The following is a 12,500-nucleotide window of genomic DNA, read 5'->3' as shown; positions in this document are numbered from 1 at the left end:
CTGTTTCTAGTTCACCAGTTCAAAGCAGAGAGTAAGCTTTGGGCTACTGTCTCTATTGTATCAGTGTTGGACTGTTTTCAATTCATCAGTTTAAAATAGTAAGGAGAGAGGAAAGCAGTCCTCCATTTGTCATCTCTCCATGTATAAAAAAGGATTAAGAAATACAAGAAATGCAGCTGCAGTTGATAGAGAGAGATCATGGGCCCGTTCCGGGTACCGAATGTCAGCCACTCAGGGCTGAACCTCATGAAGAAGGTGAGGAGGTTGAAGACGGAATTTTGAACACAAACAGCTTGGCTGTCCATCCTGCAGGATCATAACATACTAGCAGGTACCTGAGTGTCTGGGTCTACTGTAGTGTATAGGAGACTGCGCTGTTTATTTCTATTCATATGTGGCTACACGTTATCTTGTGTGGCTTAACTGTGTATGTATTTTATGTTTGTGCGTATTTTGATGTATATATATGTAATTTTTTGTGTGAGGAATTGTTTGGTTCAAGTTTGTAACACACTGGTGTGTTTGTATTTTATATAGTCACGCTGCAATTTTCACAACGTCAATATGATCTATTTGTCGAGTACGTGATATATTTTTCTATATAATATTTAGCTTTCAGATAGGTAATTTTCTTAAATAAAGAAAAAAAAATGTCAGAAAGAGAATTTGAGTTTTATGTCATGAAGTACTCTGGGTGTGGTAAATGTAATTTTCTTAAATAGAGAAAAAAGTGCCAGAGAAAGAATTTGAGTTTTATGTTGTAAAGTTCTCTATGGGATAAAATGTTTTGCTCGTGACTCTGCATCAGGGTATACAAAGATCTAAGTTCGCAGATTAGTGTAGTAAGAGAACTTTTGGGACACCCCTATGGATCAGAGTTACTCAGCAATATTTCAGGATTGGAGACTAATGTCTATTAAAAAGAAAACGGAAAATGCTGATCACTTTTAACATCTATCCCTCTGTTCTGTTACTTCCTTACTCAAACTTCTCCATAACCATTTCTGTGACACCGCATCTCCGGTGAGACGTTAAGCCCAAAGGATAGAACAGTGTTTCCCAACCTTTTAGGCTGATGTCACACGGGCGGTCTACCCGCCTGACCGCGGCGGGTGAGACGCATTTCCCCACTTGAAACCGCCGCGGCCAGCCCGCCTGGCTATGTCAGACGAGAGGTTTACCAGTGTTTTACATAGGAATCAATATAAAGCGGTTCCGCGGCGGCTGACCCGCTTTGCTCCCGCGGCGGCCAACCCGCTCGTCTGAACACTGCCTTATGGCTGCGACCCTAAATCCACTCTTAGCCTGGAGTCGCGACCCTAATTGTAATAATAAATTCAACCATTTCATGTTATATTTCTACGTACTTGCATAATGTTTATAAACTTTCGTTTTTATAGTTCAGTTTATATTTACTAGCACAATGAATTTAAATACATTTGAAACTTGAATGGAAAAAAAAAAAGTTAAAAAAGAAAGGAAACTTTATTTCATATCCTTTGGCGACCCTCAAAAACACCCTCGCGACCCTAGTTTGGGTCGCGACCCTGGGGTTGGAGACCACTGGGATAGAACAACAGGATATTCCTAACAATAGGCTCTCCGACCGATTGATTTCAGGTCTTATCTTTATTATTATTATTGCAAATATTTTTCGTAAGTAGCTCTGCAATGGTGACATTTCTTGTGTTTTTATGTACATATTTCCAGTTTTGTTTATTTATTAATATATGCTAGTAAGAACACGGGTACGTGTGTTCACTTATGCAAAGTAGACCACTTGGAAAAAGGAAACTAACGAAGCAGAGCGCTTTCGTATATTACATCTTCAGTGCAATTGCATTGAAGATGTAATATACGAAAGCGCTCTGCTTCGTTAGTTTCCTTTTTCCAAGTGGTCTACTTTGCATTATTAATATATATATTTATTATTGTATATTTTTGTGAGCATTTTTGTAATCGCAATGCGATTCGTGCCTGTTTTTCCCGCCAATGCTAGATTGCCGTGGGGTAGTCTTGTTCTCGTCTTCTAAGTGTACGCACGTCTGTCAGTGCTTTGATAAACTTACTTTAAAATTTTCATTCCGAGTCTTATTCCAGCCGCCCTATACAGCTCGCCGATAGATTCAAAATTTCCTTTATCCATTTTTGTCCATTTATTTATAGACATGCTCGACCCTGGAACGCCTGCAACGTGGATAGGTCTCTTGTACCAGTACGAAAAGGGAACTTGGAAATGGTCAGATGGTACCGATTCCTCTTACCTCCACTGGAACCAAGGCGAACCGAACAACATTGGATCAGAGTTCTGTGGAGAGATGATCCATGACTCGGGGTTCTGGAATAATCTCAAGTGCGGAGAATCCAGGAATTTTGCCTGCGAGGTCTTGCCAAGTAAGTGTACATGTGTGTGTGTGTGTGTTCAGGTTTATCTAGAAGTATGTACGTTTTGAAATTGTCGCATACGCATGTTTATGCAATTATGCACACAAACACAGGTGCATATATTGACACACGAGCACAGATCAACGAACACACACACGAGGACACACACGGCTCGGTGGCGGATTGGTAAAGCACTGGCCTCACAAGTCAGAGAACCGGGGTTCGATTCCCCGGCCGGGCGGAGATAAGTTGGGTTTGTCTCCTTTCACGTGTAACCCCTGTTCACCTAGCAGTGAGTAGGTACGGGACGTTAGTCAAGGAGTTGTGACCTTGCTGTCCCGGTGTGTGGTGTGTGAGTGGTCTCAGACCTACCCAGAGATCGGCAAATAATGAGCTCTGAGCTCACTGCCGTAGGGTAGTGTCTGGCTGTCTCGACAGAGACTGCAGCAGATCCGAGGTGAATACACACACACACACACACACACACACACACACACACACACACACACACACACACACACACACACACACTCACTCACTCACTCACTCACTCACTCACTTGATGGCTCAATTGATAGAGTTCCTGGCCACCGCTACGGTGATCCGGGTTTGAATCCCACCCAGGGCTGAATAATTTCAGTATCGCTGTGCTGCGAGTCGTTACTTCAACTCTGTGGGCGTAGAGTTGGGGTGTGCGTGAGTGTAAGGTCACAGCATTACCCATAGACCAGTCATATATGAGCTCTCTTTCGGGAGGGAAATAGCTGTCGATCACGAGTCCAACACGTGATCCAAGACCGTGGTGAATCCGTGATGAATCACACAGGAACACACACACGAGTACACATACATCAGTGAAACGGTGCACCAGTTAAAAATCTCCATCCACGAAGAAACAACCATCGACCTTATCATCACTGATGTGGCCCCAACCTCTTCCCCCTCTGGGTCACAGCAAACACACTATTAGGCTACGGACGCACGAGAGGCTGTTTAGCCGCTCAACCGCTGCGGCTGTTTAGCCGTTTTTATAGAACACACTTCTTTTAATGGAATTGCGCGCATTAGTTACTTAACCGCTAATGCGCGCAATTCCATTAAAAGTAGTGTGTTTTATAAAAACGGCTAAACAGCCGCAGCGGTTGAGCGGCTAAACAGCCTCTCGTGCGTTTCTAAAATCAACACAAATTGTATATTGTTCGTGTACCTATGTATCACTGTTAACTCAATAAATCGATTATCATTATTATCAATATTATCATTATACACACGCACGCGAACAAACACATGCACACACACACACACACACACACACACACACACACACACACACACACACACACACACACACACACACACACACATACATTTGTTTATTTGTTGATCTTATCTATTTACTCATTTATGTATATACATTTATCTATTATATAATTTGATTAATTCGCCTCTTAGCTGCATGGACTATTATGTAAAAATATTAGTAATCATTCTATTCTTCCTGTAAGCTCATATTGTAGTTAATTTACCACTTATCTGCATGGACAAGCCTGTAAAAACTATAATAATCTTTCTATTCCTCCTGTAAGCTCACATCATATTTAATTCACCTCAGCTGCATAGACTACCATGTAAAAATTGTAATAATAATCCCATTCTTCCTGTAAGCTCACATCTTATTTAATCTACTTCTTAGCTGCACAGACTAGCATGAGAAAATAATAATAATAATTTTATTCTTCCTGTAAGCTCACATCTTATGTAATCTACTTCTTATCTGCACGGACTAGCGTGTACAAATGATAATGATAATTTTATTCTTCCTATAAGCTCACATTTTATTTAATCTACTTCTTAGCTGCACTGACTAGCATGTAAAAATAATAATAATAATTTTATTCTTCCTGTAAGCTCACATCTTATGTAATCTACTTCTTAGCTGCACTGACTAGCATGTGAAAATAATAATAATAATTTTATTCTTCCTGTAAGCTCAGATCTTATGTAATCTACTTCTTAGCTGCACGGACTAGCATGTACAAATGATAATGATAATCTTATTCTTCCTATAAGCTCACATTTTATTTAATCTACTTCTTAGCTGCACGGACTAGCATGTACAAAATAATAATAATAATTTTATTCTTCCTGCAAGCGCACATCGTTGGCTGTGAACCTGAGTGGGTACACTCCAAAGGCTACTGCTACTACTTCAACTACAAGTCCAATAACAACAAAGCCTCGAAGGATTTCGACGAAGCCCAAAAAGAGTGCATAAAGCTTGACTCAAACCTGGTTTCCATACACAGCTTAGAGGAGAACGATGTCGTCTATTCGCTCCTACAACAATGTAAGTAATGGTCTCATGTACTGGTGTGCGTCATCGATAGTGTGTTACGCTCGTTACACACTTGGCGTTTTTTTACCGAGCGTTTTTTTTACCGCTGCCGCCGTACCAGTAGTGGTGCGTAGGAAGCTATTGCGAGGGACACACTGAGCGGCAACATGGACGAGCGTTTTTTTTTACCGCCGACGGCAGCAATGCAGCCGCTCACTGCCACTACATTCGACGTTTTGCCCAGTGGTCAGTGATCAAATGTGTGGCGTGGGTGAAAGAAACGCCAAGTGTTTTTCCCGCTACATTATGTTAGAGCGGCAGCGGTAAAAAAAACGCTCGGTAAAAAAACGCCAAGTGTGTAACGAGCGTTAGTCCCGCATTCGCTTAGTTATGGGTCCGAATCCCACACTCCTCTCCAGTACCCAGCAGTGGTTGTTTGTTACCTGTCCCAGCAGTCCCCAAAGCGCATAATCTGGCAGATGTGACGGCTTTGGCCGCAGCTAATCAGCGCATCTTGCCGTAAGCAAGTCTGATGTAGTTGGTTTTATCGGCGCGATGGGAAAGCTACTTCGGGTATGCACATGTATATGTATACGCATGTGTATATGTATATGTATATGTATATATGTATATGTATGTATATGTATATGTATGTGTATGTATATGTGTATGTGTGTGTGTATATGTATGTGTATATGTATATTGTTCTTCAGGTGTTGTAGTGTCTGGGTAGTTTCATTCAGTCCACTGTTGCTTCGATTTTCATAAAGTGGAAAGCCCGCAGCCCCACATTGGCTGACAACGGTCCTCGGAATCTCCCACAGATCTCCCTGGGAAGAAATTTTGGACTGTTGTCTGCGTCGTGTGAGTCAAGATTGTAAGGAAGAGATCAGTCGCCGGTTGTCAGCTCTCCATATGTGAATAAGTGTAAGAAATACAGCTGAAGTTAACAGAGAGATCATAGGCCAAATCCGGGGACCGAGTGTCAGTTCCTCGGGGTTGCACTTCATGATGGAGGTTATGGGGTTGAAGTCGGGTTTTGAAGAAGTACAGTTTCGCTGTTCATCTTGTAGGGTCATCACATACAATCAAGTACCCGTCTTTGCCCCCGTGTAATATCTAAATAGACAGATGTAGGGCGCAGGTAGAGAGACGAACAGAGAAATAGACAGACGGACAGGCAGACGGACGGGCGGATGGACTTAGGGCGAGTAGACGGATAAATGGACAGGAATGGAGAAGACAGATAGAGATAAGCAGACGGTCATAGAGCAGTGGGAAGAAGGGCAAATATTGAGAGGCAGACGTGTAGATAACGAGAGGGAGACATACAGACAGTGAAAGGTCGACAAACAGACAGTGAAAGGTAGACAGGCATTCAGACAGTGAGATATAGTTAAGTTGTCAGTGAGAGACAGGCAGGCATACAGTGAGGGACAGACAGGCAGACAGTGAAAGACAGACAGGCAGTGAGAGGCAGGCAGGCAGACAGTGAGAGCTAGGCAGACAGACAGTGAGAGATAGCCAGGTTGACAGCGAGAGGCAGACGGACAGACAGTGAGAGGTAGACAGGTAGACAGTGAGAGGCAGGCAGACAGTGAGAAGCAGACCGACAGGCAGTGAGAGGCAGACGTTGGTTTTTGATGTTGGAGGTCGAGAGGGCAGCACTGTTTCTTTCCGCAAACATTGTGGTACAATTCGTTTTGGGGCATAATAAACCCCTCAGATCTGCGTGGACGTGCAAACCATATTTGGACTGAGCCATCCCTCACTTATCAGCTGAATAAAATGTATGATGTTCCTAAGAAAATAAGAAAGAAAAATAAATGAATAGATAGATGATAACTGACAGCAGGTCAAGGTGTTAAAGAAATGGACGCTTTTGGATGGGTTAGATTCATATACAAATGTTCTCATTCAGGTGACGTGAAGCCCTTTAGAGGCACATGTTAAGCTGACCACCATTTACTCTTCCTCTGGGCCCTAAACTACACAAATCAGGGTACTGTATGATGACCTCTGCTAAAGATATAAACAGGCAACGTGTTTTATGTCTGTTGTTTATGTTTTTTTTTTTCTCTCTCTTTTTCAAGATTATAGTTATGGTGTCTGGATTGGTCTTCGTAACGAGAAAGGAAAGGGTTACTCCTGGATGGATAAAACACCTGTCACCTACACTTCATGGGACACGGAATACTCATGTAAGTATTTACTTTTTGCTCGTCCTCCCTCTCTCATTGGCCGCATAATCCTCCGAGTCTGTTTGGGTTGATGTCACTTGTTTCATTTAACCTCTTCAACACGGGTCAAATTCTCGCGCGTAGCATCGGCTGCCATACGTACGATGCATCACACTACTCGCGTTATAGAATACGAAGCCAGTGCTGTATTGCTCGTTCTCTTTCACTCTGAGTAAAGGGCCGTTTACACGGTCAAACCCGGTTTGTCAAACAAGTGTTTGAAGTGGTGTTTGACCGTGTGAATGGGGTATTTGGTTGTCAAATACGTTTGGCAAACGTGTTTGACAACCAAATACCCCATTCACACGGTCAAACATCACTTCAAACACTTGTTTGACAAACCGGGTTTGACAAACAGTTTGAACGTGTAAATGGCCCTTAATGGTCAACACAGAAAACGTGATCAAACCAGTTCACATAATTCGGGGGTCACTCAGCTACAACTACAAAATAAATATAATCAAGCCTCGTATACCCACTCACGCCTTCTGACGCTTACGTAGGTACCATCGTATTGAAGAGGTTAAACGCGTTGGCTGGGGGTATCCTGAGCTGTGGAAACTGAGACGTCTCTTTTTCTCTGCAGATAAGAAAAAGCCCTGTGTCTACTTCAGTGGTTCTACTAAGAACAATCGATGGGACAAAGATTTGTGCGCCAACAAAAAACACTACTTATGCAAGAAACCAGCCGAAACGCGACCCATCGATAGTATAGACCCCTCTTGTAAAGAGGTACTGTGGTTTCTCCTTTCCCTCACATTTCCTCCTTAGGTTTCACCTCGAACTGACCAGATCTTCCTTTCAGCAAATAATACCACGGTATGGGAAAATCGCCCATATGAAATCTAAAGTGGGAGAAGAAATTATGAACGTAAAATCACGCCATTCTAAGAAGCACAACCTTTCTTCCTCCCTGAAAAAACAAACAAAAAAAATGAAAATAATTTCTCATTCCCTTCACGAGTGGTATCAATGCATTTTGATTTTTATGATTTAAGGTCTTCTTCAGGTGCCTTTTCTTTATTATTTTGCATGTGGGTAATGGGATTTATTTAACGTGTCAATTAAATATTTGTGTGGTTTCTCTTCAGAAAAGTACTTTTTCTATCAAGAAGATTTTTCATTATACTTTCCCATATAATTAATGTTACTTGTCTATTCATTTACTCGTTTTTTTTGTTTTTTATTCATTTAACCATTAGTTGTTGTTTTTTGTAGTGTATATGTGCCTTTGATTATTAAAGAAAAAATAATCTAGAATACATATGTATATCACTAATCTAATTTTTCGAAGCTAAAATCAATTTACTGGTATGATTTTTCTGATTGTTATTTTCTCTGTAACTGTGATTTACTTTAACGGTGCTTTGAGTTCCTGATTGTGATTTATCATCAATTGTAAGAACGAAGGTGTTTTGAGTGTCTGAATGTGATTTATCATCCAATGTCAGAACAAAGGTGTTTTGAGTGTCTGAACTTGATTAATTTTAAGATTCAGAAACATAGTGATTTGAGTTTCTGAACCTGATTTATTTTTCATTATCAGAATCATGTTGATTTGAGCGTCTGAACGTGATTTATTTTCCATTGTCAGAGTCGTGTTGATTTGAGCGTCTGAACGTGATTTATTTTCCAGTGTCAGAATCGTGTAAAGCGGAATGCTCCTAACGTAGGCAGGCCGGATTCAGCACAGACCAATTGGACTCCCAAAAGCTCTTCCTCTCTGTCTTCCCGTCCACCCGTTACAACCCTCCCACCCTCTCGATTGTACCTATCTTTATTGAACACAACACAAAAACACCCCCTCCGCCGCCTAAAAAGGCATGCCATTTCTTCAGGCTCCGAAACTCCTCCTTTTATTTCATTTCCTTCAGAAAAAGAAGAAAAGGAGGAGGAGGAAAACCCCAATTCCAAATTGGCACTCGGTTCCTCTGAGGAGTCTTTAGCAGATGCAGCCAAATCATCTAAACATATTTTTACTCATCATCATAGATTTGGGGAAAAGCCCGCTGGTCAAGACGATCTGGCCTTTCCCCTTGCTAACATCGTCAAGACAACTCAAGCCTACATTATGATATATGGTTCCACAGAGTCTTCTACACCTCTAACTTCTAATAAAATGACCACTTCCTCTCCTCCTTTACAATCACCTCGCTCATCTTCCTCCACCTCCTCTTCTTCTGCTTCCCCGTCACCCTCTTCCTCTACTTCCTCAGACTCTTCTTCCCCTCCCAGCTCTACATCTTCCTCCTCATCTCCACCCCCATCTCGACCCATTACCCAGTCCCCAACCGCCTTTACTTCCCCATCCCCATCCCCCTCCCCATCCTCCTCCCCCTCCCCCTCCCCCTCCCCCACCCCTGCACGCACTTCTGTCCTTTCAACTTCCTCAGAATCAGACACTACACAGTCGACCACTAATCCCGACATTCAAACCACTCTTAGTTCCCTTTCCCCTACGGTTATCCAAGGAAATTCAGACCAAACCCCTGATTGGACTTCCGAAATAATCCCCACAGTGGGCACCACGTCATCCAAAGCTCCAGAATACCATAATTTTTGTATTAAGGTAAATATGAACCTTAGGACACTTGCAATAATGTTTTCCTCAGGTACACGGAAGCTCCTAACATGGAAGGAGCTTAATCTAAATGAAGCAAAGAATTTGTAAACAATTTTGCATCCTAAAATCCGTGATAGATATGATTTATCACAATCCAAATAAAACAAAAATAGGATTATCTTTTTCATGAGAAAAAAAAATAATTTTCCAAGACTATCTTCAGTTTGATACCAAGTTTGATATGTGAGATTATTCCTCATTTATCTATTTATTTATTCATTTTGCTTTATTGGTAATCCACTTTGAAATACTTAGGAAAAAGAATATATAGTATTTTATATCATTGTGGCTACTTTATTGCTTGTCTGAAGAGAGTTGAAACGATGATTTTTTTTTTTTTTTTTTACTAGCAGACAAAAGTCTGAAATTTAGGAAAAAATAATGGACTAAATGTGTGCTTATGATCAAATTTCTTTCATTGATGTAAATCTCTACTTATAAATGATATACTTGAATTCATTTTCATAAATGCAAGGCTAATATCACAAATATTCATAGTGGAAAAATGATTAACACACGTGCACATACATACATACTATAATCACTCAAAGACAAAAAACAAAACTGGAATTTTTAAGGGATCCCAGATTGAGATAAAGTTTGATATTGTGTTCAAAAATGGTGAAATATAAACACTTATATGGTAATCAAGGCCTCGATGATGCTAAATCCTATCTTCGTATGTTCTTTCCCAGGGCGACGTTCCGTACAAGACTTCGTGTTACAAGATTTCAGATACGAAGACGACATGGTATGATGCCAAGAGGGTCTGCCAGCAAAACGTAAAGGGCAATCTGGTCGTCGTCAACGATAGGTGAGTGAAAGAACACCTTATGGGGTTACCTCACCCAGTGCCTTAGTAAAGACACCTTATGGGGTTACCTCTCCCAGTGCCTGAGTAAAGACACCTTATGGGGTTACCTCTCCCAGTGCCTGAGTAAAGACACCTTATGGGGTTACCTCTCCCAGTGCCTGAGTAAAGACACCTTATGGGGGTACCTCTCCCAGTGCCTGAGTAAAGACACCTTATGGGGGTACCTCTCCCAGTGCCTGAGTAAAGACACCTTATGGGGTTACCACTCCCAGTGCCTGAGTTAAAAATTCTGGAATGCGTAGTGTGTTGGCAAACCTATTTTATCCATCTTCTAGTGTACGTTTTCAATACTGCGCCCAATTTTTCGATGATCTTCGTGGAGTTTCTTCAGTAGTACTACAGGAGTGAGCGACGATTTAAAGTTCCCTGATTTTATCTTCAAAAATAATGTAGCGAGTGGTTACCTGTTCTTATATGCCTGACGCCTATAAACTGGGAGATTTCACTTGATACCAGCCTGGACTCGACGAAATAGAGTGAATCTTCCTGGCCGCTGCCGTTCCAGTTGTTCATGGTTGGTTAATTTGTTTGGAACTATTAATAATCCTTATGTCACGCTACACGACTACCACCTCACACAAAAACGTCTAGTAGACAACACAATCGTCATCAATAGAGGTTAACCCTCGCCGCATCTCATTTTTAGAAGCCATTGACAAAACAGTAGTTTTGAAGATGGAACCAGGGAACTTTGAAACGTCGTTTATATTTGTAGTACTACTGAGGAAACTCCATCATAAAAAATGTACGCAATATTGAAAATGTACACAGGAATATATATATATATATATATATATATATATAAAGTAGATTGTGCCATAACATTCAACATCATATACATATACGAATATGTATGCGTATGTGTACGTATGTGTATATATATATATATATATATATATATATATATATACACATGTATATATACTTATTTGGAGGATTATAAACGTAGGATTCTCAAACGTCCATGTTGTGGGGGGAGGTGCTTCCTTTGACTGAATAAAATCGTCAGGCGGCACCTAGAAAACATAGATCGATTCCCATAATCTAAAAACAAATGAAATCGTCAACCAATCAAACAAAACAAAACAAAACCAGAACACATGCACCAGGAGACACACACAAGGGAGGCAGTGGTCATGTTACAAAGAGGTGTTTTGTGGATGACCCTGTGTATACGTCACCATATCCATGGTGAACAATACCACACTCACCTCACCCGACTCCTTGGCGCCAGTCCACATCCGTTCAATTGCTGTGTAGACATTTTAACAGCTCAGCACTTTGACGTCCGAGCGACCACCACTGGCGCGCAACACACATGCGAACGCACATAGGGATACCATCAAACGACACACACATAACACACGGAAACACACATATTAACAGCCACCCCCTGGATATACCTGTTTTAAACCTAAACTGATGCTTTTCTCTGTTGGCGCCCAGGTTCGAAGGAGCTTTGCTCTCAGCAATGTTGATCGATGTCAAGACGACGGCCTGGATTGGCCTCAGTACGAGCACTCAGACTGGAGGGATGGACTTCGGCTGGGTGAACGGAGATCCCGTCCTCTTCACGAACTGGGACGAATATGAACCCGGTGAGGAGCCGTCTCTTTCTCTCTCTCTCTCTCTCTCTCTCTCTCTCTCTCTCTCTCTCTCTCTCTCTCTCTCTCTCTCTCTCTCTCTCTCTCTCTCTCTCTCTCCTCTCTCTCCTCTCTCTCTCCTCTCTCTCTCTCTCTCTCTCTCCTCTCTCTCTCTCTCTCTCTCTCTCTCTCTCCTCTCTCTCCTCTCTCTCCTCTCTCTCTCTCTCTCTCTCTCTCCGCTCTCTCTACTCTCTCTCCTCTCTCTCTCTCTCTCTCTCTCTCATTCTCTCTCTCTCTCTCTCTCTCTCTCTCTCTCTCTGTCTCTCTATCTCTCTCTTTATCTCTCTCTCTATCTCTATCTCTGTCTCTGTCTCTATCTATCTCTATATATCTATCTCTATCTATCGCTCTGTCTTTATCTCTCTATATCTCTATCTCTATCCCTCTATATCTATTTCCA

General features: G+C 41.7%; 1 protein-coding gene across 5 annotated transcripts in view; it reads left to right on the top strand.

Moving 5' to 3' along the window:
• Positions 1-12,500, top strand: part of LOC143020738 (macrophage mannose receptor 1-like) — a 143,351-nt gene that overhangs the window by 41,088 nt on the left and 89,763 nt on the right. For 4 of the 5 annotated variants that reach the window (XM_076177456.1, XM_076177455.1, XM_076177454.1 and 1 more), the window contains exons 20-26: positions 2,167-2,394; positions 4,538-4,732; positions 6,814-6,921; positions 7,547-7,692; positions 8,597-9,529; positions 10,279-10,397; positions 11,904-12,055. In XM_076177456.1, the coding sequence (XP_076033571.1) occupies positions 2,167-2,394; positions 4,538-4,732; positions 6,814-6,921; positions 7,547-7,692; positions 8,597-9,529; positions 10,279-10,397; positions 11,904-12,055 (1,881 nt within the window). The remainder of the gene's footprint in view (positions 1-2,166; positions 2,395-4,537; positions 4,733-6,813; positions 6,922-7,546; positions 7,693-8,596; positions 9,530-10,278; positions 10,398-11,903; positions 12,056-12,500) is intronic. The other variant, XM_076177457.1, reaches the window with a different exon arrangement.

The sequence above is a fragment of the Oratosquilla oratoria genome, chromosome 40 (genome assembly GCF_046742065.1).
Source record: "Oratosquilla oratoria isolate Oo_2021 chromosome 40, ASM4674206v1, whole genome shotgun sequence".
NCBI classification, from domain to species: domain Eukaryota; kingdom Metazoa; phylum Arthropoda; class Malacostraca; order Stomatopoda; family Squillidae; genus Oratosquilla; species Oratosquilla oratoria.
This window is presented reverse-complemented; position numbering and strand designations above follow the sequence as displayed.